The following is a 23848-nucleotide window of genomic DNA, read 5'->3' on the forward strand; positions in this document are numbered from 1 at the left end:
CCGCCTCGGAGGAACCTATCTTATTTACTTTTTATAACCCTAGACATGTATAGTGCCTGGCACACAGTTAAGTGCTCTATGAATATGAATGAAGGGTGCCCAGACACTGGGAGGAGCTCCCTAGAAAGAAGACAAAAGCACGAGTAAGATTAGGCAAAGCAGAGGGTGAAAAGTAGCCTGGGAGAATATAAACAAAGTGCTACGGGGTTCAAAAGAGAAAGCAGTCACATCCAGTTGCAAAGATGTGGGAAGACTTCACACAATAGTTAATATCTTTGCTGGTCCTGGAGGATAGTTAGGATTTTGGCAGGTAGAGAAGTGAATAGGGCATTCCAGGGAGAGAAAAAGTCATGAGCAAAGGCCCAAATGAGAAGCAGGGGAGGTAAAGAAGCAGAGGCCATCAGAAAGACCAAATGTTTTTTTTTTTTTCATCCAGTCTCACTAGAATGATGTGGCTATATTTCCAGGGGTAGAAACCATGCAAGTGATTGGAGGTAAGTAAGCACAGAGCCAAGATTGTAGAGGCTGTAGAGATGCTAAAGCAGCTGAGGATGACCGCGGAGCAGACTGGGATAGAAAACTAGAAGCCAGGACCCACAGTCCCTGAGAAGGTAGAAAAGTTCAGTGGTCAGTGGTTAAAAGAGGTGAGGCTGTAGAAAGATGTTTCATTACTCACGCTGAAGGTACAGAAAAAACCAGAGACCGCGCAGATCCCTGCCTACCCAGGGGGTCAGGAAAAGCAAAAGTAGAATTTAGACAAGGCCTGGCTTTCCAGGAAAGTGGCATCATCAAGGGAAAGCGAGGTTACCGGCAGGAGGAATTGCTAGCGTGCAGTGGCATCCCAGATTTACTACTTCCTTTAAATGATGGTGGTTTGCAAGAATGGAGAAAGGTATAATCTCCAAGGAAAAAGACTCTGTGAAAGAATCGTCGTATGGTATTTTATGCTGGCTCAGCTTAAACGACACTGGTGGGCAGCCTGGAAAACTAGAAAACACCTATCAAGCCCAGATCAAATATAATGAACACTCTGTCTGATGGGTAGCTGAGCTCACAAAAATAGTAAAGAAAAGATACAGGGGCCAGAAATGAAGCTACAGGGAGAAAACTGAGTGTTGAAGAGACAACAGGGTGTGCGAGGTGGGGGAGTGGATCCCAAGAGGCTCACAGAAATGCAGGATACTAAGGTGGAAGGCTGGGGAACCGAATCAACATCAGTAACAACAAACCAAAAAACTGTCTTGTCCAGAGAATGGAGAACAGAAGAGTCTCTGCTGAGAATCTTTAACATCAGGCTTCCCAACCATGTGGGATTTGAATTTATACCTACCAGCATGGTCCAGAAAGCTCCAAGCCTAGAGAATAACACAAAGTGTTACCAATGCAGGTCGGTCACATCTGAAGAAGGACACATGAACCCCCCCAGCCGGAGGGTCATGCCTTCACATGCAGCCTGCTCAGGATCCCAACAGATAAAACCCCAACAAAGGTAAGCACACAATCCGGAATGAGCACATGATACATAAGCCAGTCAGAAGAAACTACAAACAGCACAAATTCTACCCCCAAGAACCACAGATAATTGGATTATGAGAAATAAATACAAAATAAGTAAGTTTATGGTGCTCAAAGACTTGAAAGATGGAATGTCAACATTAGAAAGAAACAAGATGATATATTCTGAAAAGACCGAGGAAATGTGAAAAAGCAGGAAACATAAAAGTCAGGAACTCAATGCCTAAGTCGAGCAGTAGATGAGACACAATTAGTAAATGGGGATATAGATCTGAATAGACTACCCAGAATGCAGATCGAGGAGAAAACAGAGAGCTGGACGAAGATGTTGAAAGAGGAAGGACAGAGGTGGGAAGGCGAGCACATATCACGAAGGAGGGAAGAGAGAGAACGAAGAAGCAGTATCCAGGGAGACGGGAGCTGAGAATTTTCCATCACCGGGCAGAGGTGACCATCTGTAACAGGGGGACAAGAAGACTGACAGCAGACTTCTCAACAAGAACAAGAACAAAACATGGAAGGCATTAAGATAAGAAGGGCAAGAGAAGCTAGTAGTCCATGCGCAGGTGTAGACTCAGTGAAGCCATCTTTCAAGAATAAGAAATAAAGACATTTTCCAGACAAACACAAATAGAAAGAATTTACTATCAATAAACCCTTCCTAACAGAATTTCTGAACCATGTACTTCAGGAAAAAGAATGTTAGAACCAGAAGAAAGTACTGAGATGAGGTGTGGATGGCAAACAACGAAACTGATAAACTCATGGGTAAATCAAAATAAATACCAACTAAAACAACAACAACTATAAATACTGACTGTATAAAACTATAAAAATAAAAATGACAAATTTGGAGATTTAAAACTAGATGTTTATCCCCATGTTCACTGCAGCATTATTTACAATAGCCAAGATATGGAAATAATCCATTAACAGGTGAGTGGATAAAGAAAAGGGGATACGTATACATACATGGAATATTTTTTTATAACAAGTTTTTTTAAGATTGATGTATTTATTCGCAGCGCCTGCGTGGCTCAGTCGGTGAAGCATCTGCCTTCAGCTCAGGTCATGATTCCAGGGTCCTGGGATCAATCAAGCCCTGCATCAGGGTACCTGCTTCGCCCTCTCCCACTCCCCCTGCTTGTGCGCACTCTCTCTCTCTCTCTCTCTCTGTCAAATAAATAAAATCTTAAATACATAGAATCTTAAAAGAAAATATTTATTTATTTATTTATTTTAGAAAGAGAGAGCAGGGCGGAGGGGCACAGGGAGAGAGAGAATCTTAAGCAGGTCCCACACCCAGCACAGAGCCCTATGCGGGGGCTCGATCTCATGACCCTGAGAGCACGACCTGAGACCAGACCAAGAGTCAGATACTTAACCAACTGCACCACCCAGGTGCCCCCATACAATGGAATATTATTCAGCCATAACAAGGAATGAAATCTTGCCACTTGGGACAACATTGATGGACCTCAAGGACATCATGCTAAATAAGTCACACAGAGAAAGACAAATACTGGGTGATCTCTCTCATACTGGAATCTAAAAACAAAAACAAATGTTTCTACTTTTAGAAAAATAAGCGTATAGATACAGAGGAGAGATTGGTGGTTGCTGGAGGTGGGGATGGGAGGTGAGAGAAATGGGTGAAGGGGGTGAAAGGTAAAAAAAAGAAATAAGTTAAAAGAAGTTTGCGGTGAATACCCACGTATCTACCATCTCTACTATGTAATTAATATTTTTTTAAAGATTTTATTTATTTATTTGAGAGAAAGAGAATGAGAGACAGAGAGCACGAGAGGGAAGAGGGTCAGAGGGAGAAGCAGACTCCCCGCCGAGCAGGGAGCCCGATGTGGGACTCGATCCCGGGACTCCAGGATCATGACCTGAGCCGAAGGCAGTCGCCTAACCAACTGAGCCACCCAGGCGCCCTGTAATTAATATTTTACGGTACTTACCACATATTGATCCACCCATTGTTGACCCCTCATTTTTTGCTGCATTGCAGAATAAATTGCAGCTATCAAGTAGTTAACATCTGAATATTTTATCGAAGGCATGTCATTAACTACAGATCAATATTTTGCAGTTCCTTTTTTCTAATGAGGTAAAATTTATGCGCAATAAGGTGCACACATTTTGCATTTTTTCTTTATATCAGGGAATAACAATGACTATGGCCGGTAGTGAGGAAAACATAAAGGCAGAAGAAAGGAGCAAAAAATAATCATTTTCAAATCATAGTTCACATGTAAGCAAAAAAAAAAAAAAAAACACAAAACATTAAATTAGAAAGCAAATATACAATAGAAAGCATTAATAAAAGTAATAGTTCATTGTAAAAAACCAGTAAAACCAGCAAAATCAATAAAATCATCATAAAGCTGACTATTCATGACAAAAATAAAAGCAGACAGAGCAAAAGCTACCAATACCAAGAATGAAAAAGGGGATATTACTATGAGAGGGCAAAAAGAGAGGAAGAATGTACTACTGATACATGCAACAATGTCAATGAATCTCCAAACATTAAGTTGAACAAAATAGCCTAGACACAAAAGGGAACAACTACGTGGTTCCTTTGATTGAGAAATTGCTTCATGGATAGAGAAACCAGAATAGCAGTTACCCACAGGCAGACTCAGAACCATGGAATTGTTGTACACCTTGATGGGGACATTGGTTACACAGATGGAAACATTGGTCAAAGTCATTGACTCTTACAGTGAAGACCTGTGCAGTTCGCTGTCTGTAAACTTTATCTCCATTTTTAAAAATTAATAGAAAGCAGTGTTTCAGCAGAAGTTCAAGAGATGTCTGAGACCAGTACTAGACCAAATGGTATCTGTAACTCTCCTCGGGATGTAGCCTACATAGATTTTTTTGTTTTAACACTTCCAAAGTCTTTTATTGAGCCGGCAAGGCCGGGAGCTGCCCTTGGAATGGGGTCCCAGGCTATGGTGTCCCTGCGCCTGTTCCTGACTGGGGCTGGTGGCTTCCTCTGAGAGCCTACTTGGTTGGCTCCTTCTGGAATTCCCAGCCCTCTTTGGAGTACTCGTGGGCCTTGGAGGGAGGCAACAACAGAGCTAACCTCACCATCGTGATGCCTGAATCCCAGGACTCCCGGATGTGAAAGTTAAGCTTTGGAGGGGCTGGGAGCTGGGGTATCTTCAGATGGGTCTGTTCACACACGTACTTGCTGAACTGGTCCATGGCTGGAGGGACTACCATTACCTCCCCAGCATTCTGAAGGACGGCCTGGCTCTTGTCACTAGGGTGATGGAGTCCAAGGAAACATGGTGTTAAACATGAAACATCCTGTTGATAGCTGTGTAGCATTAGCACTGTTATGAAAAATGTTAGCATGGAAAGTGCAGGTTCTATTTTGCCCAGTCTTCACCCAAACTCGGGTTGTCATGACTCTTCAAAGCAGTTCCTGGAGGAAGAGGGAACAAGCAAACTGACAAACAGCCTAGGCATGAACTAAAATACTCGTTGACAATGTCACAGGAGATGAACATAAAGGAGTACGAGCTAAATGCTCTCAGGTCATTTCCACGTTCAGGAGGATAAAGAAAATGCTCCAAGTATGAATGTGAATAATTTCAGAGTATCTGGCGAAGTGCTCACTTGGAGAATATATAAAGAACCCCTAGAAATGTGAGGCCCAACAAATATTTTTGTTAATAAATGAGGGAATAAATGACTGAAATAAAATAAAAAGGAGGCCCAGGAAACCATGTTCTCTTTCCCGTCTCTGGAAGTGTTTGGTGAGGAGGTGATGTGTGGAGCTTCTGGAGCTGTACTGAGGCCATGAGGAAGGAAGCTCGAAGGGGAAAAGTCCAACACACTAGGATGGCAGAGTGGACAGATGAGGAAGACACCGGTTCCAAGCACCACATTCTCCTGAGCGGGCGGATGACTGAGGTAGAGCCGGTTGGCCTCCTGGACCAGGAGAGACATGAGTGCTGGGGAAGAAAGCGTGTCTCTCTATCCCCCCCACACCCTGGAGGTGTCCGCTACAAGGACTCTGGAGCTCACCGCGGTCTGGGAGCCATCTTGCCACCCCCTGAATGGAGCATGTTTGAGAACGAAGAGAGGAAGGCAGAGAGAGCACGAGATCCGATGGCATCATTTGAACTCCTGGCTAGAGCCCTGCCTGAAACATCTGCCCTTCCCCTTCCTCCTTAATTCAATACCCCCACCCCCCTCTTGTTTAACCGGTAAGCTATGTTTACCATTTTTAGTCATTTGTAAACGAGAGTCTTCAGTAATAGAAGAGCTTAGGAATTTTCACTGATCGGAAAGGGAAACATATTATTTCCCTACGAAAAACATTTCCCCTTGTAATTGCCGACAATAGACGGTTCTTGAAAAGACTCACAGAAATCACTAGGTAAGCATTCGATCACTCTGGTGCCCAAACCAGGACCTGCATCTCAGAGTTGCTGCGGAAGGGAGCTTGAACTCAGGAGACACACAGTGGATGCTGTTGACCTATCATGTACACTCTGCTTTGCATGGTTCCCCTGAGAGACTGAGTCTTGATGCAGGTAGCCATTCTGGGAAGCAATCCTAGGGAATGGAGAGATCGGAATAAGTCTAAGAGAACAAAGCCTGCCTGGCCAGCGGTATGCTACAGAGCAGGCTACTGCCCTGGGCACCCGGGGCCCAATCCCAGCAGGACTCTTTTGAGGAGCCATGCAGAAGGTCAGAATTGTCTACCGCACAGCGGTCCACCTGCACGCAGGGGTATGCATCCTGGTTCCTGTCCCCTGTTGTTCAAGGATAGCCCCAGGAGTGTCAACTCCTTCAGCGTTCCCAGTTTGCATGCGCCCCATGAGGCTGTCAGAGAAGCCTGAGACAGAAAGTGACATTTGGAGCAGCCGAGGGGCCCCTGGGGCGATGCTCATACACAGCTGGCTGGTTGTTGTAAGGAGCCAAAGCACAAAGGTGAGCACAAAGGTGAGCACAAAGGTGAGCACTGAGATGGGTATAGAATATGCCAGACCCAGATTCCACAGAGAGAGATATATATGGAGCACATCCCTTCACACAGCACCAGCCAGCTGGGCTCGTGCGGACTTGGTTCAGGCTCAGATCCCAGGTTCGGTCTGCCTCTGCCAGGAAGCCAGCTTGGATTCCCTCTAAAGAACTAGAAGTCCTTCTTCTGAGAATTCTAAACGGAATGTATCACAGGGGTCCTTCCTTGGGGGACTCTGAACCACAACGGCAGCGTCACAACAGAGGTTTTTAAAGGGGATGCAAAGGGCTCTCGATGTGGCCGTTCTTAGTCTGACCCATAAAACCTGAAGGCTTTCCAGAACCAACAAATCCTAGTACCAGTGTTTCCTGGAAGTGGGAATAGAAAGGAGTGATACTTGGCCAAAGGCACTGAACAACAATTAAAGGTGCTGACGATGACAACACACAGCCCAGTTCTCAGGACTGGAAAGAGTCAAAGCATCCTGCTGGTGCCTGTTTGGGCAGGGTACAAACAGCACAGGATTCGCAACCAAACCGACCTGACTTTGAATCCCGGCTCTGATACTTTCTAGCTACGTGACTTTGAGAATAGCATTCCAGCTCTCTGAGACTCCGCGGCCTCATGTCTCAAGTGGTGGGTGATAATGTCAGCTTCCCAGGATTGTCGAAGCTAGAAATAATGCACAGAAATTATCAGCCCGGTGCCTGGCACATAGAAGGTATTCAAGAAAAGACAGGGAGAAGGAATGAATGGATGAAAGGCAGAAAGGTAGAGGAAAGCAAATCCTGTATCAAATACTATGATTTGCAGAAAATACACACTGACTGCACCCACATTATCTTAAAACAGAAGCAAGGAAAGAGACCGCTTTTCTACACCGGAGTGGAGACCCCAGAGAAGGGTCTGCTGCACACAGCTTTAAGGTCAGTTGAGAAAGCCCACTTGGGCTCTAAACTCAAACAGCCCTGAGGATGGCCTGAGTGGCCCTTTGCCTGCTTAGGGTGGAAAGGCCAGCCTGGTTGTTCAAAGTCCAGCCCTTATCTTCCCCCCCAGTAGTCGTGGCTAGATCACTCGGGTTTGAGATGTCGGAAGGCAGCTCCTTGCCGGGAAGAAGGAGGAGGAAGAGCATCCCAGAAGCAGAGCAGCTCTTCCCGACTGCCCCCGTGGGGTCTTGTCCACCGCGGCCCAAGCGGAGGCCTGTCCCAGGTGCCAGGTGTCCTGTGGGCCCACACACCCTCACGGGGGGAGAACAATAGGAACACACAGAATTAACTCCTTCCTCCTGGGGTTTGGGAATTATCACCCTTGTTTATTTCTTGGGCATGTTGTCTCTTATATGTGTTGTTCCTCTGACTTGTTTCCCTGGCAACAAAGGAGGAAGGACGGTGCCATCCAAAGAAGGTACACATTGTTTTCTTTTCAGGATCTCAGGGGGGTGAAGGGTTGTGCTTAGGAGCAGTCACGACTCCTCCATTCTGTACATTACTCACCACAGAGGCTTCTAGGTTCTCCCAGTTTTGTTTACTAGAGGGGGAGGGGCCGAAGCAGAGCACAGCCGAAGGAGTCTCTCACTGCCCCTGAGAGGGGCCAGGAATGGTTCTTTTTCGGGGGTGAGGTCACATCGGGTACCCGCCTGACAAATGGCCCATCCGCCGTCAGTCTTCACAGCCCCAAATGGCTCGGGTTGGCAGTGGCTGCCAGGCCCTGCTGTCCCCCAGCGACGACCAGCTCACCTGTGCTGGCTCCTTGGCTCCCGGGTCTGACAGGAATGGGGCTCTTCGGCCACCTGGGATTTGCCCCCAAGCACCTGCCGGACCCTCCGCATCCCTGGGAAGGAGAAGTGAGAGCCCCATAGCACGGACGGCTGGGAGGGCAGGCTGGGCAGGCTGAGGCTGCTGGAGCCACAAGCGGGACGAGAAGGGGGAGTACAGAATGAAGGGTGCGGCAGGGAGGGGAGGTCACTTACCTAGGCAAAGCCGGTGGGCCTTGTCCGAGAAGACCAAGCGGAACCAGCCGGGCTCTTTACACTCGAAGGTCTTGCCACAGGATAGCAGCACCTTGTTGTCCAAAAAGCGGCGCCAAAGCAGCATTTCCTCCTTAAAGGTGGCCTCAGGCAGGAACTGGGAGGGTGGCAGGGGTTCAGGCTGCAGACGAGACACCCCTGCCCCTCACCTGCGGGGGAAGGCTTCAACTACCCCCCAGACCTGCAGCCCCACCTGCGTTACCTTCCTCAGGTCAACCCAGATGAAGAAGCCCGCCCCGCGGCTCAGGAAGGGGATGCCCAGGGCCTGGAGCTCTCCTGCCACATAGGTGTGGGCAGCCTTGAGCCGGGCATGGTTCTCCGGTAGGTACACTTGGTTGATCCAGTCTGTTTGGGTGAAAAGAGAAGCCAACAAATAAATCTCTCACCAATCCTCCACGCTGTCCCACGAGTCTAAATGCTGACAAGAGAAAGGCCACGAGCTGCCAAGACCCTTTCCCCAGCTGGTGGATGGGGGCCGCAGGAATAGTCCATGTCCAGTAGAAAGCACCGGAAATTCAGATACCTGGCCTCACAGCTCCCAGTCCTGCGGACACAGAGTCCCTTAGGGGGCATATCCTAACTGAAGGATGGCCCACTCACACACTGATGCTTCCGAGCCACAGACGCTGCTATTCAGATCCCAGCCTGGCCACTGACAAGATGCAGGGCCTAGGGCAACTTCACCTCCCTGTCCTCGGCGTTTCTATGAACTTTCTTTGGTGTCCCATTTGATGAGGATTTTTTAATTGTTTTTTTAAATGATTTGACATTTCTTTTTTTGAGAGAGAGAGTGAGAGAGCAAACAAGTGTGCAAGCAGGGGGAGTGGGCAGAGGGCAAGGGGAAGGGAGAGAGAGAATCTAACTCTAACCCCAGTGTGGGACTGGACCTCACAACCCTAAGATCATGACCTGAACTGGAAACCAAGAGTTGGATGCTTAACTGACTGCGCCACCCGGGCGCCCCACCCCCCTTTGACGAGCTTTAACACATGCGCACATCTGTGTAACCCACCCCCTGCAGGCAGGACACCGAACTGTTCCCTCGCCCCAAGGAACACCCTCATGCTGTTCATAGTCATGTCACTCCCCTGCTGCCCCACAACCACTGGTCTGTTCTCCGTCACTCTGGTTTTGCCTTTTCCAGAATGTCACAGAAGTGGGATCAGACAGTCGTGTCACCTTTTGAGACTGGCCTCTTACACTCAGCACAATGCCTTTGAGCTTACTCTGTGTGGCCCTAGATCCCGCTGCAGAGCCATGTTCCATTGTGTGGATGCACCCCAGCTTGTCCCCTCCTTCATCCTTGGAAGGACTTTGGGGGTGATCGTGAACAAAGCAGCTATAAAGATTCACTTGGGGGCGCCTGGGTGGCTCAGTTGGTTAAGCGACTGCCTTCGGCTCAGGTCATGATCCCGGAGTCCCGGGATCGAGTCCCGCATCGGGCTCCCTCCTCAGTGGGGAGCCTGCTTCTCCCTCTGACCCTCCCCCCTCTCATGTGTTCTCTCTCTCTCTTTCTCACTCTCTCAAATAAATAAATCTTTAAAAAAAAAAAAAAAAGATTCACTTGGTGGGTTTTGTGTGACTGTAAGGGTAAACAGCGAGGAGTGGGATTGCGGGGCCATTTGGGAAGTGTGTGTTTAACTCTGCAAGCCACTTTGCTTTCCAAAGGGGCCGCGCCCTCTTCCGTTCCCAGAGCAGCGTGAGAGTTGAAGCTGCTCCGCATCCTCACCAACACATGATGGCGTCACTACTGTTCTAAATTTTAGCTGTTATAGCAGGTGTATAGTATCCAGTCCTCATTCCCACATCTATAAAATACCGGGGGAGAGTACAGGAATGTCTGCCTCCTAGGATTCTGGGGAGGGACCAATGAGTTGGTGCAATGAGAACATCTAGGAGGGCTCAATAAAAGGTGGCAATTACAGATCACCTTTGCTATCCAGACTCACTATCCAAGATCCTCGTAGGCAGAGATACTTCCACTATAACTGTTCTCGCTTTGTCGCTTCTACTCTCTCTTTCTTCAAGCACTCACAGCTACTAATGATGAGTTCATGTTGACTAAGTGCCTATTATATGCCAGGTATCATTCGAACTGACAAATCACATGAACTAAGGTTTGGGGAGGTGAAGGAATGTGCCACACCGCCAGGAAGTGACGGAGTCGGCTATGAACGCAGTCATGGCCCTGGGTTCTCGAACACCACCCTAAATTCTTCTCATGAGAGAAGCACCCATGATCCCTCCCCCACCCCCGACTGGCTATAACCTCCCCTCTCCTCCAATTCTCAAATGACCAGGCCCAGGCAGTCACCACGGTCCCGGAGCAGCTGTGCCATCTGGTACTGGACCAAGCCACTGAGGCCGTGATAGCGGCAGAGGGAGGCCACCGCAGTGGCCACGTCCCGGTTTTCTGTGTACAGCGTGCCGAAGCGGAGCCCAGACATCCCGAAGTCCTACGGAGAAAGGCACCCTGAGCAGTGGCCAGCCCTCCACCGAGGAAGCTGTTTCCACCCACCTCTCTGCCCTCCCACCTCCCTGACATCCCGAGGCCAGCCAGGAACCTACCTTGCTGGTTGCCCACATCACATGGGTCCTCTGGGGGTCAGGCAACCTGCAGAGAACACAGTATGGGAACGGAGGCAACACAGATCCACAAAAGCTCATACGTGTTTGGATGAATTTGGTTCTGGTTCTGTGTGAAGCCCTGGTTTCATCTCTTGAATCACCAATTCCCACACAACCTTAGAGCCAGGGTCAGCAAACTACAGCCTGCAGGCTAAACCCGGCCCACAGCCCGTTTTTGTAAATAAAGCTTTATTGGAACACAGCCATGCTTTTTCATGTACATATTGTCTACGGCCGCTTTTGTGCTATATGGCAGAGCTGAGTGAGAGACCGTAGGCCTACAAAGCCTAAATATTTGCCATCTGATCCAAAAATATTTGCCGACCCCCAATCTAGAGCTTAGCTCCAATTCCACTTCCTCAAACAGATCTTCTCTGAGCACCTCCCAGTAGACCGGGCCCACTGGGGACACCAAGGAGATCCCCTCATGCCTCCCCAGACTTGTCCTTTCTAGCACTTATCAAAGCCACAATCAAATGACTGTGTATTTAGCCACTAAAATGTTTTTTCTGGGGGCACCTGAGTGACTCAGTTGGTTAAGGATCCAATTCTTGGTTTTAGCTTAGGACATGATGTCGCAGTTGTGGGACTGAGCCCCGAGTGGGGCTCTGCCCTCGGCGTGGAGTCTGCTTAAGATTCTCTCTCCCTCTCCCTCCTGCTCACTCCCTCTCTCTCTCTCTCAATCTCTCTCTCTCAAATAAAATCTTTAAAATGTTTTTTCTGGCTAGAAACAAAAGTTCCACCCGAGGGGGGCCTATGTCTTTCTCGCTCAATGTTGTATCCCAGCACCGAGCATGTCTGGCACAGAGTAGGTGACCAGTCTCTATTTCTCTGCCCCTCACTTTCCTAATCCATAAACAAACAGGAGTAACAGCCGTCCACTTGGCAGAGCCTCGTAAGGACCAGCTGAGAGAACCAACGGAAAGGACTTCACAGGGTCCAAAGTTCCGAACAAAGAACAGGAACTACTAGAATCTCTCAGTGTCACACTTACAGACCTCACAGGTGATCTGGTCCAAGAGTTTCCAAAGCTGTTGCAGCCACAGATTCTTGGCTCAGACTAAATCTAATGAAAAAGCCCAAACAGCTAGAAGTGCTTGGCACACGCCTGGGGCTGCAGAAGGATTTGCTGAATGAGTGAGTGAGTGAGTGAGTGGACGGATGGTGATGAAGCTGAAGCTACTCTGGAGATGAGGGGGACAGCACCGGCCAGTTCCCACCCTCGCAGCCCATCCCACCCTCGGGAATCCTACGGCCCAGCCCCTCCTTGGAGCTCTCAGAAACCCCACAGAACAATTTGAAAACCCCTGATGCAGCCCAGCCCTCCCATCTTCTCTTTAGGGGATCTGAGGACAGTGGGACCAGCTGGATGGAAGAGGAACTGCCCCGGGACAGGTCACGCCCTGTGGACTAAGCCACAGGGGCCCAGGGACCGGGGCTTGGCAGAGGTGGCTGTGACAGGGCAGACTCACCCTTCCAGGCTCAGGACACTGCAGTAGGCTGCCGACTTCTCAAACACGGACAGCATGTAGACTTCATCCACCATCACGTGCAGCTCGTGCCTGGAGGGACAGGGCCGGGGAGGAGACGGCTTGCTCTGCAGGCCAAATAGGTCCCCCACGGTGGGGAAGCAATGGCTCAGAAACCCAATGGGACCAGGGTCGAGCCCAGGGCTACCAAACTTTTTTCCAGAGACACCTTTCTTGTGTCTGAATTTTCACACAGGAAGCCGCACCCACAAAGCAGATGACAGTGGGACTTTTGAAGCACTGTGGAGGAGAGGCAGAGGCCTCGGGCACCTCCATGGAAGAAGGGCCCAACTGAGTGCCAAACAGGGATGTACAGACAGACCTAGATTCAAGTCTGGCCCTACTGCTCACTCCAAGGCTCAGTAACCTGGGGACAATGACCGCGTGATGACTAATAGGGTGACCGGGAGGACTGCGTGAGATATGGCATGTAAAGAGCTTAGCAGGGTACCCGGCCCCTGGCGGGGGTGGGGGGTACAATACAGGACAGTTGTTGTCCTAAAAAGAAAGAGGGAGAGAGAGAACTAGCAACCCACAAACTGCTGGCCCCCCCACCCCACTGCTGGGGAGGGGCCAAAGCAGGCGGGAGCCCACAGCGGAGTGGACAGGGTATTAGAGTCTGTACCAAAACCTGCACCGGAATCCTGGTCCACCAGGACGTTCTGAGGGGTGACTGTGGGGTGCCTCACCTCTTGGCAAATTCCAGGTAGTTCCGCAGCTCTCCTGGGGAGTAGATGTCGCCCAGAGGGTTGTGGGGGTTGATGAGGATAAGACCTTTAACCTTCACACCCTGAAACCATCAGTGGGGCAGGAAACGCTCAGCTCCTCCTGAAGGCCAGAGCCAGACGCTCCCACTGAATGGGGCCGGCGGCTGGGCGGGCCCCCGGGGAAATGGGATGTGAACGCGTTCACAACTCAGCGTGAAGCGGACAAGGGCAGAGAATCACGTATCTGCGGCAGACATCCATATGTGCATCGTGTCAACAGGGAAGGAAACCAGAGGCAGAGAACAAAGCCCAGAGGCAAACAGGCCCAAATGCCAGTAAAGGCTGCCTCTGTTGGTAGAATAATGGGCGGGGGGTTGCCCTTTTAGAATTCCTACAGGAGGCACGTATGACTGTAATGGCCACAGATGGACTGGAAGGGAACCACGGGAGTAGTACTTGTCTCTGCCTTTCTTCAGGAGGTGTCCTCAGACGGGGACGTGACAGGGGAATCACGTCCTCGAATGACCAAGGAGACTGCTGAACGACAGACCACTAAGCGCCACACTTGATCCACTGAATCAAACTCGGGTGCAGCAGGGGTGGGGGGTGTTTATCGAGTTCCCTGGCTGACTCTTTGTACACAGGTCTCAGAGTCTGTCTCTAGTGGGAAAACCTTCCATGGACTCCTGATTAACCCCCAGAATGGTTCCCTGTGACCATCGGACACCCCAACCCCATCAGGGAGCGCCAACCCCATGGTGAGGATGAGATCAGCCAGAGGAAGTCTGTGCCCTGCTCAGACCCACTCCTCCCAGCCTTGGGTTTGACTTGAACCCCAGACCTCAGAATTAGCTCTCTGCAGGGCCATCTCAAGCCTCTCCACAGTGAGCTGGAAGGGGCGTGTGTCCAGCCCAGTGACCTGAAAAAAGATGGAAAAAAGCCACCAGCCCAATTCAGTGATCCCCCAAACCTGAGCTTCTGGGGCCTCTCCTACCTGTCATCTCTAGCCTACCTAGAGCAGTCGCTGAAAAAACACCGGCAGGGTCACTCCCCTCCTTGCTGCCCACCCCATCACATCAGGGACACCTCAGCACTCTTAGTCAGGAAGAGGCCCCAGAGATCCTCTGATTGGGGCCTAAGAACTTACACGTTGAGGTCTGCTCTGCCCCATCCTCACCCCACCATTTTGATGTAGTCTCCCTGCGGCTGCCCTTGGCTTCTACACTGACCCCAGGGACCTCAGAGCCAGGACCTGGGGAGCCCCAGGGGAACCCAGGTACGGACAGCCATGGGCAACAGAAGGCTCTACTCCCCTTGCAGCTGTGACCCCAGCATGGACTTCCTCCCATGTCTGCCCTCAAATTCAGAGAGAGGAAAGTCTTCCCCTATAGGAAGGCCCGGGTCCTACCTGGGGTCTCAGGAACTCTTACCTCACTGTCCAGATAGACACAGACCAGACGGACATTGCCATAGAGATAGACGTGCTGTGTGATGGCTCCATAGTAAGGGGCAGGGATCAGGAAAGCCTCTGAGGGCAGGAATGGGCCAGGGCCTGTCACCCTCTGGCCAGAACACCCCGGTCAACCCCATCCACAGGCTCCATGCCCCTCCCAGCCTTCCACGTCCTTGGGGGAACACCGGGGCTACACTCCGTCTCAACTCCCAAGCTCTCACTAACACCTGGATCCACTGATATGAGTCGCTTTTCTGATCATCTGTAGCTAACATGTACTGAACACTTACTACGTGCTGGGAACTGGGCTAAATGTGTATTTGTGTGTTATCTCATTTCGGCCTCACAATCGCTCTGTGACATCAGTACTCTTGTCACCCTAATTTTACCAATGAGGACACTGAACCTCAGAGGATCCCTCTGAAGCACCCCACGTGCTGGCTCACTCCAAGGACAGACTGGGATCCAGCGAGGCAAAGCTGCGGGGTGATCTGGGCTTGACAAACGGACAAACGTGACAGCATACAGAATTGCCCAGAGATAGAGTGTGTTCAGGAGGAGTGGATTCTCCCTCCCTGGGGACATTCAAACACAAGGCTGAAGCCATCTGGTTGGGAGGCATGTCATGCGGAAGATTCTAGCTGGGGGGTCGGGGGAGGGGCTGATGACTTCCAAGGAGTACCCTAATGCAGAGACAGGCATTCCCCCAGTTCCGAAGAGGATGCGAGTCAAGCTTTCCTCCCTTCCCCCAGTCTGCCCCACTCACAGCTCTGGAAGAGGCAGCTTTGTCCTACATGTTCCCTACCCCAGCCATGGGGAGTGGGCTAGAGGGAAACAAGGGACCCGAGGGAGCCAAAAACCGGCTGGCGAGAAACCCATCACGTGTGTGCTCTCTCTCACGACTTCACTCCAGGAAGCACAGACACTCAGGAGGTGAGAACGTGCACCTGAGCAGAAAGGTCATGAGCAGGTGGAGCTGGGGCAGCTGCCCTGGACCATACGGGAGCTGCGGAAAGTCCAGAGAGAGCTCTGCACGTACAAAGGAGGGGAGGAGGGACTGTCTAGCCCCTCGAGAGGTGGAGAGCGTGACACTGAATCCCGTTCTTGACTGTTCGAGAATGGGTAGGAAATCGCCTATCCTATCCTTCTTATGGTTCAAATCTTGGTTCTTATCTCTGTGTGTGAATCTGACAAGTCACTTAACCCCCTGTGCCCTGATGTCCTCATCTGGGACATGGGAATGGCACAGGACCTACCTCAGAGGGGAGAAGTGAGAATTAAATGGGCCTATGTGTAAAGCCTTAGGCTGGTGCCTGCAACACAGCATGTGGTCAGTAAAGCTCACCCATATAATCACTGTCAGCGAAGCTGGTATGAGTGGGCCTCTGTTCTGGTGACAATAACCCCTGACCAGGACCCGCTCTGCGTCCCACTACGGCTCCTCTAGCAGATGGTGCTGGCTGCCTGCTCTACAGCCATTCCAATTTTCTGGCTAAGAGAGCACCAGATTTCCCAGGGATGACCAGCAATAAGTCCGAGGACCGAGGGCCTCTTCCCCCAGCCCCTGGGGATGAGCCACGAGTGGCTGAAGTCAGCCGTGGTTCTTACCCATCTACCAGGGGCTGCTCTGGGAATGGGTTTGTGAGGCGGCTCTGGCCAGCGAGATGTAAGGGGGGCTCTGCTGGGACTTTCTTTGGGAAAGAGTATCTCCCCTGCCCCCTCCCGATAAAACAAAGACACAGGCAAGTCACAGCCTTTCCCCTTTCTCCCTGCTTTAGGACCCACTGTCACGTAAGGATGCGACAGCCATCACATGAAGGGAAAAACCAAGGTCATCGCAGAGACAGGCCCCGAACCCTGGCATCACGTTGACCTCTGAAACTGCCAACATCCGGGTATCTGGTCAAGCCACCCATTAAGCCCCTTGCAGTCTCGTAGTCTACTATGGCCAAAGGAATTCTAATGCAACCCGCAAAGACAGGCAACTATGGACCCTGCAGGCGTAGGGCGGCCCCCAAAGCTGAGCAGGCCGTGGGTCACTTACCCCCCACCTCACACAGCACCGTGGCCAGAGCCGAGAAGAGAGAGGCACAGCCATTCAGAACCACCACCTGCAGGTGACACATCCATGTGACAAAGATGAATATCCATCCAGGAGGGAGCAAGGACCTACAGCTGTCTCCAGGCTGGCATAGGAGGGAGGGACAGGCCCAACTTGGTGCCCTCTGTCACAGCAAAGCCACCAGAGGAAGCCAAAGGCCTCTCCTGACTAACAGCCAAGTGCATCTGTGGCTTATTCTTTGGACCACGCTCTGGATCAACAGAGCAAGGAAGAGGGAGTTGGTCACTCAGAGAGTCTTGCCCGAAGGTATGCAGGCAACGAGGGACCATAGAACAAACTGGAGCAGAAACTGTAACCAAATTATATCCTAAATATCCAGGATGAGGAAGACAAAGCATGGGGGTGTTCCTAATTCCACCTGGAAACACGTCAAAACCGAGTGAAAGGCAGATCTCAAGCCCACGCTACCCCTGCATGGGATGGGGGAGGTGGGCAGAAGAGCAGGGGAGAGCCGGGGAGGGGAATACTCACATTCTCTGGCTTAAGGGGTGTGGGGCTCTTGCAGTAGAAAGACAGGAATCTGGCCACTTCCTCCCGGAGGCTGGAAATCAGACAGAGAGATGGGCGGCGCTTGTCAGATGATCCCCAACCCACGGTCCATCCCAAAGCTCCTCTGGTGAATCTTCACCCAGATGCCATTAACCTTCTCTGGTTTTCCACGAGGGCAGTGGGGTCAGCGTGGTCTCCACACCGCAGGGCCCACAAGCCCCCTGCCCCACCACTACCCACAAGTGGAGACTTGCCTCCTCTGTAGTTCCAGGACGCCTGACCCACCTAACCCGCAGGCCTCAGGGATATCAAAAGCAGCTCCAGCTACATGTAGATCTAACTAATGGCAATAACGTTACTGTAACAACAGCTATCGTCAGAGTCACTGTTGCGGCATGTGCATTATGCAGGAGTTACCTGGGGAATTTTACTCACTCAATCTTTACAACACCCCTAAGATGCTATTATTATTCCCATTTTACAGACAAAGAAACTGAGGCTTGAAGGAACTAAGTCACCTGCTGGTCAGTGGCAGAGTCCACACTCGAGCCAGCGGGCTGTCTCCGGGGCCCTCCATCCTCATTACTATAGGAACATGCGCTTTGGAACCAAGTCCTGTTTGGCCACTAAGCCCTTGGAACAGCGGCTGCCCCCAGCAGGTGCTCACTAAGTACCAACTCCAATTAGCATTATTTAGCACACCCCATCTGACCAGGAGGAAAGCGCCCTCGCCAGCAGCCCCCCAAGGCTGGTCCTGGTTCCTGTAAAACTACTGAGAGAGCGGAGACAAGGACTCCACGCCTGAAGGCCCTCCGCAGTCCTCCGGCCCAGGGAACGCAAGCGACGGAGCTCCTGAGCTGGGGAGGAACCAGCAGAGGGACTAGATCCCTGCAGATGCTCCGGGAGACCCCCAGATCGCCAGGCCCCCAGGATGGGCCCTCGGCCTAAGGCAGGCTTTCTCCACCTGCCATATTCACATTTGGGGTGGGATAATTATTTGTTGTGGGGGCTATCCTGGGCACCTCGCAGGAGGTTTAGCAGCATCACTGGTCTCTACCCGGTAAATGCCAGTAAGAGCCCCTTCCCAGTTGTGAAAACCAGAAGTGTCTCCAGATGCCCTAGGTCCCCTGGGGAGCAAGACCACCCGGGGCTGAGAACCACCGGCCCACGGCAGCTACTTACAACCGATGTCCCCTCCAGTCAGGGTACTGCAGCAGGGCCGGCTCCACCCGCAGCATGTCGCTCTGACTCAGCTGGGGACAGAGGGAAGAGCGGGGCTGAGGGCCACACACCCTCATGGTGACCACCGGCGCTTGCACCCACATCCACACTGCACCCGCGCCAGTAAAGCCTGGCCTTGGTCCGCTCATCAGAGAAACCAGCAGACAGACGGCACAGGCACAGCACTCTCCTGCCTATTTTGCAGATGAGGAAACCGAGGCTCAAAAAAGTGAGGAGACTCAGCCAAGGTCATGGAGCTAGCAAGTGGCAGAGCTGAGACAAAACCCAGAAGGTCTGACTCCTAATCCAGTGCTCTTTAAACAACACTGCCATCTCAAAACCTGGAGGGGTGGCGGCGCCTGGGTGTCTCAGTCTGTTAAGCATCTGACTCTTGATTTCCACTCGGGTCGGGATCTCAGGGTCGTGAGATCGAGCCCCATGTTGGGCTCCGTGCTTAGCAGGGAGTCTGCTCGAGCTCTCTCCCTCTGCCCTGTCCATGTTTGTGCTCTCTCTCTCTCTCTAATAAATACATAAATCATTTGAATAGATAAATTCATAAAGAACCCAGGGGGGTGGATTTGTACAGGCAATGATAGAGACCACGCTACTCAGCTTCTCCCTGGAGTGACAAAAGGCGTCCCAGAATTGGGTGCCATCACCTCGGTGTTGGCTCCAACTTCTGGAGGGACTCGGGCCATTGTGTTCCTGCAGGCTCAGCTCGACCTTACGCTTCGGAAAGCGTGGCCATTTCTACATCATCCCCACCCTGACCAGGTACGGGCTTAGTAACTCGCTGGGCATCACAGACACAATGTCAAGAAAAGGTAGAAGTCTTGGGGAGTGAACCAAAGAAGAAGGGCAGTCAGCCACTTGTATATGACTCCAGCCTCTTCTGTCTCTCCCTCGGCCCGGGGAGCCGCACCGTCCAGCAGCAAGGCCGTAGTTACGTGCGCCTCCTGAGCACTTGGAATGCGCCTAGTGTGAACTGAGACCCACTGGATTTGAAACACTTGATATGAAAACAGTATGTAACGTATCTTAATTTTTTAGATTGATTACATGTTGAAAGGGTCCTATTTTGGATGTATGGGGCTAAATAAAATATATTACTAAGACGAATTTACCAATTCCTTTTTATTTATCTAACAGAAAATTTTAAGTTATATTCGTGGCTCACATTTTACTTCTATTGGACAGTGCAGCAGGGAACTGCTAGAGAGAACACGCATCTTAAGCCCCCTTCCTACACCCCTCTCCCCTTGGGTCTTGGATTTGTCACCCTCGGAAATAAGTTCCTTTGGGTTAGCCGTCGCTTTCTCTACAATCCTAAACTTTGAGTGTGGGGCCTTGGGAGACACATTTATCAGGCATTTTCACTGGTTTGCTAGGAATGGCTCAAACTATGAAGTTTCCAGGAATTTTACATGCTGTGTTTTAAAAAAACAGCCATTTAAAATAATTAAATTCTATAAACGTATAAATAAGTAAATTACACTAAAAACAAAGGTAATAACTAAAACATCACTGCTTCTGATTATGTTACTACATTTTTTTTAGATTTTATTTATTTATTTGTCAGAGAGCGCACGCACAAGCAGGGTGTGGCAGGCAGAGGGAGAAGCAGGCTCCCCGCCGAGCAGGGAGCCCTATGCAGGGCTCGATCCCAGGACTCTGCGATCATAACCTGAGCCGAAGGCAGATGCTAACCCAACGGAGCCACCCAGGTGTCCCTATGTTATTACATGTTTATGTGTGTTCTTGAGGCTATTTCCATCTTTGTGTCTACATGGTGGGCACACTACATAATGGGTGCCACAACCCCCCTTTGCCCAACTTTGAGTGCAGGGATGTCACATCCGTGGCCTGAAATCAGCCACGGTGGGAGTATTTACACTACGGGAATTGGCAAAAGCTGCAAATCAGAGTCCTCCCTACCCCAGATGTGGTTGATAAATACTGACCACACCCCACTGAGTGCTTCCCCCCCCCCCCCCCCCCCCCCCGTGAAAGCAGGAGGGACTGAGTATGGGGAAGAGATGAAGAAGCAGGACCAGAACAGGGAAGTGATCGCCCAACACCACAGAGAAACTTGTCCCTGAGGTGGATCTGGAACCGGGTGGGCTGACTCTCAGGCCAGGGCTGCGGAGGCAAGCAGCAGGCTCTGGTCAGGGAAGCCTTCAAGGGAAGTCCAAGAGCAGACAGTCCCTGGGAGCTACTGATACCACCCAGAGGTGCACCAGGACTTACCCGACTGGACAGCAGGTCAAAGCAGAGTTTGTTCTCGCTGGTGCCCAAGTTAATGATGCCCTGGAGACAGAGATACGGAGGCAGGGTGAGCATAGCCGAGGGGTCCTGAAGGAAGACCCGAGATGCTCACCGAGGCAGAAAAGCAAAGCGGGAGTGGTCCTGCCCTTCCAAACACCCTTCCTTGGCCTTCCCATGAGTGTGGGCTGGACCTAGTGACCCACTTCTCACATACAGAATATGCAGATGTGACATCTTGCAAGAATAGGTTATAAAGTCCCTGGCTTCCATCCTGGGTACTCATGGTCTCCTTCTCTCTTGGATTGCCTGCCCTGGGGGAAGCCTGCTGCCATGTCATGAGGCAGTTCTGAGGAGCTTCCCGTGTGACCAGGGACTGGGGCCTGCCAACACCCACGAGAACGAACCTGGAAGTGATCCTCTCCCATGCCCCCCACCAAGTCAAGCCTAAGATGAGACCACAACCCTGGCTTCACCGCAAGTTCACAGAAGATTCTGAGCCTGAGGCACCCACCCAGATCCTGAACCCCAGAAATTATGAAATGTTTCTTTTAAGCTGCTGAAATCTAGGGTAATTTGTTACACAGCAACACATAACTATACAATCCTCCGCTTTCTTCAGGTCTCTACTCGAATCGTCACCTTAGGAAAGCGGCCCTCTGTGACCACCTTACCTAAAACAGCAACATCCCCAGACTGCCCCGGCGTTCTCTATCCTCTTTAGCCTGCTTTATCTTCTCTACAGAACTTATCACCATCTATTACAGGGATTTTTTTTGGGGGGGGGGGTCTGTTCCCCATCTGCCTCCCCCAGTAGAACAAAAACTCCATGAGGGCAGGAACTTTGCTTTTGCTCACGGATGTAACCCCAGCATCTAGAACAACCTCTTGGTCAAGTCCTTGGTTGCAGTCCCTCCGGTGGGGACAGGGGTCTCACTCACACTGGGGTTCTTATCCTCATCATACTCGTCCGTGTGGTAGGTCCTGTAACCCTCCTCTGCCGAGTCCCAGAACCACTTAATGACGCCTCCCCTAGAGGACAGGTAGGAGCTGTCCGAGGACAACATGGCAGTGGGATCACCCACTCCACAGAACTCTGACACCTTCCGGTCTGGTTTTCTGGAGCATTCTCTTTCCAGACCATCCCCATAGTTACTGTCCAGGTCCTGTGTGGAGGCTGAGCCCGGACAGGTGGCAGGTGCCCTGGATTCCTTCTGAGGCAGAGTGGACATCTGCAAAAGGACAAAAGTATTCAGGGCCTGAATTCAGCATTCAGAAAAGAAGGGCTTTTCACAGCAGCAAACCTGAATTGGGAGTCAAGAGGTCCTTCCCATTCTCCGTCTGCCCCTTCCTTTATGTTTATGTATCACCATTTCCTGTGTCCCTTACTAGTCGTAACCATGTGTGCAGTGGCTTCAACAAGTAAATTCTGTCAAGGATCTATTCAGGGCCGGGGGCTGGGCTTGCTACTTTTATATGATGTCACGTATAGCCGCTTTCGCTTGTTTTACATTTATGGGAGCTTTTCATTCTGCAGCCCAAGGGGTCACCAACGTTCTTTTTCCATTTTTGCTGACCTCAATTTCAAAACACCAGGGTAAAATGTCCTGACTTAAGCAGAAAGAGCCCGGGAGTCCCAGGAGTCTTGCGGTGATTGATGTCAGCGGGGCTAAAGGGCAGGAGATCACTTGGTGATCGGGAGCGGGCGGTGGGTGGGGACCAAGGGGGGGACGACTGGGCGTCTCCCAAGGGCAGGCACCCCGGCCGAGCTCCAGGGGCCGGCCTCCCGCCAGGTGTTGGGAGGCACAGGTGTCAGGAGAGGGTGGTCTCCTCCTGCCCGCGGCTGTGAGCTCCTCCACTTTTGACGCCACTTTCCTCATCGGCAGAGCGCGCGAAAAGCCGCAGGGCACGGGGAGGCTATAAATGTGTGAGTTCCCGTAGATAAAGCGCTTAGAGCCAATCCGGGCTCGTGGATCAAGTTCGGTAAAGTAGGTTATCATCGCTCCTCGCCGAGTTCCCCGGTCCTGAGGCAAACCCACACACCGAGTGCCGGGGGACAGCCAGCGGCCCCGACCCCCGGGGCGCCCCCGCGGGTAAACACGGCTCCCCGAAGCACCCTCCCGCCCCCCCACTACGTGGCCGGCTCTCCCGGGCGCTCACCTCGCTCCCCACCCGCGACACGCAGGCCTGCGGACGGGCGGCGCGGCGGGAGGGAGGCCGAGCGGGAGGGCGGGGCCCCGGGTTCCGGCTGCCGGGCCGCGGAGTTGCGCTGGGCGGACGCCGGGGAGGGACGGCCGAGGCCTCGGCGGGCGGCTGAGCCTCGCGAGACCAGCCGGCTGAGGTTCCGGGACGAGGACGTGTGAGCGCCGGGCCCGCCCGCGCCCGGGGAGGCCCCGTTCGCTGCCCAGCAAAGCGGGATCGCAGCCCCGGGCCGCGCTGGGGAGGCGGGCGCCGGCGCTGTGGAACCGCGCGCCCCGGGCCCCTTCCGCTGCCGGGACCCGCCCTCCGGCGCCCGGCCTCCTGGACGCCCCGGCGTGACTCCCGCGCTGGGGGGTGGGGAGGGTTTCGGCCGCTCCGGGTGCCGGGTCCCTGCCTCCGCCCCCACCCTTCCCGGTGCCGACCCCTTCCCCGGAGGCAGCAGAAGCCGAGAAGACCACCGCGGCGAAGGGTCGGCCTGCAGGCCCTGGTCTTCCCGGCTGGCACGTGGGGGCGCCTCCCTCTACCTCCCGGCCTCAGTTTCCTGATTTTGAAGCACTTAGAGTGCCTGAGGTTACTTGGCAAACATATGCCTGCTTGCACCCACGGAAAAGCCTTTCCGATTAAAGCGAGGGCATCCTTAAAACATCTTTCCCCTAGGAGAGTTTTTCCACTGGTATTGAAATTCTCCTTTCGCTCCGTGGGACATT

The 23848-nt window shown here is 51.9% G+C and overlaps 1 protein-coding gene across 6 annotated transcripts; it reads right to left on the minus strand.

Moving 5' to 3' along the window:
• Positions 1-2364: 2364 nt before the first annotated feature.
• ACCS (1-aminocyclopropane-1-carboxylate synthase homolog (inactive)) lies at positions 2365-23426 on the minus strand. 6 transcript variants are annotated; one of them, XR_012381825.1, is made up of 16 exons: positions 23103-23426; positions 21884-22174; positions 20928-20987; positions 18642-18712; positions 17442-17511; positions 16893-16959; positions 14826-14923; positions 14237-14314; positions 13378-13478; positions 12632-12721; positions 11100-11145; positions 10846-10987; positions 8734-8876; positions 8475-8652; positions 7999-8335; positions 2365-7870 (listed from the first exon to the last, which is right to left on the minus strand). XR_012381825.1 is itself a non-coding variant. In XM_025878389.2 (15 exons), exons 2-15 carry the CDS (start codon positions 22172-22174, stop codon positions 8238-8240), a joined length of 1533 nt encoding a protein of 510 aa, XP_025734174.2. In that variant the 5' UTR covers positions 23103-23426; the 3' UTR covers positions 2365-8237. The 6 variants fall into 6 exon arrangements, 2 of the variants coding, with proteins under 2 accessions (XP_025734174.2, XP_025734175.2); XR_012381822.1 differs by having other exon boundaries at positions 2365-6096; positions 7047-8335; XR_012381824.1 differs by having other exon boundaries at positions 2365-4792; positions 5906-8335.
• Between the last annotated feature and the right edge of the window lie 422 nt (positions 23427-23848).

The sequence above is a fragment of the Callorhinus ursinus genome, unplaced genomic scaffold, assembly GCF_003265705.2.
Source record: "Callorhinus ursinus isolate GAN/ISIS: 27379988/994484 unplaced genomic scaffold, GSC_fseal_2.0 scaffold21, whole genome shotgun sequence".
Lineage (NCBI taxonomy): Eukaryota > Metazoa > Chordata > Mammalia > Carnivora > Otariidae > Callorhinus > Callorhinus ursinus.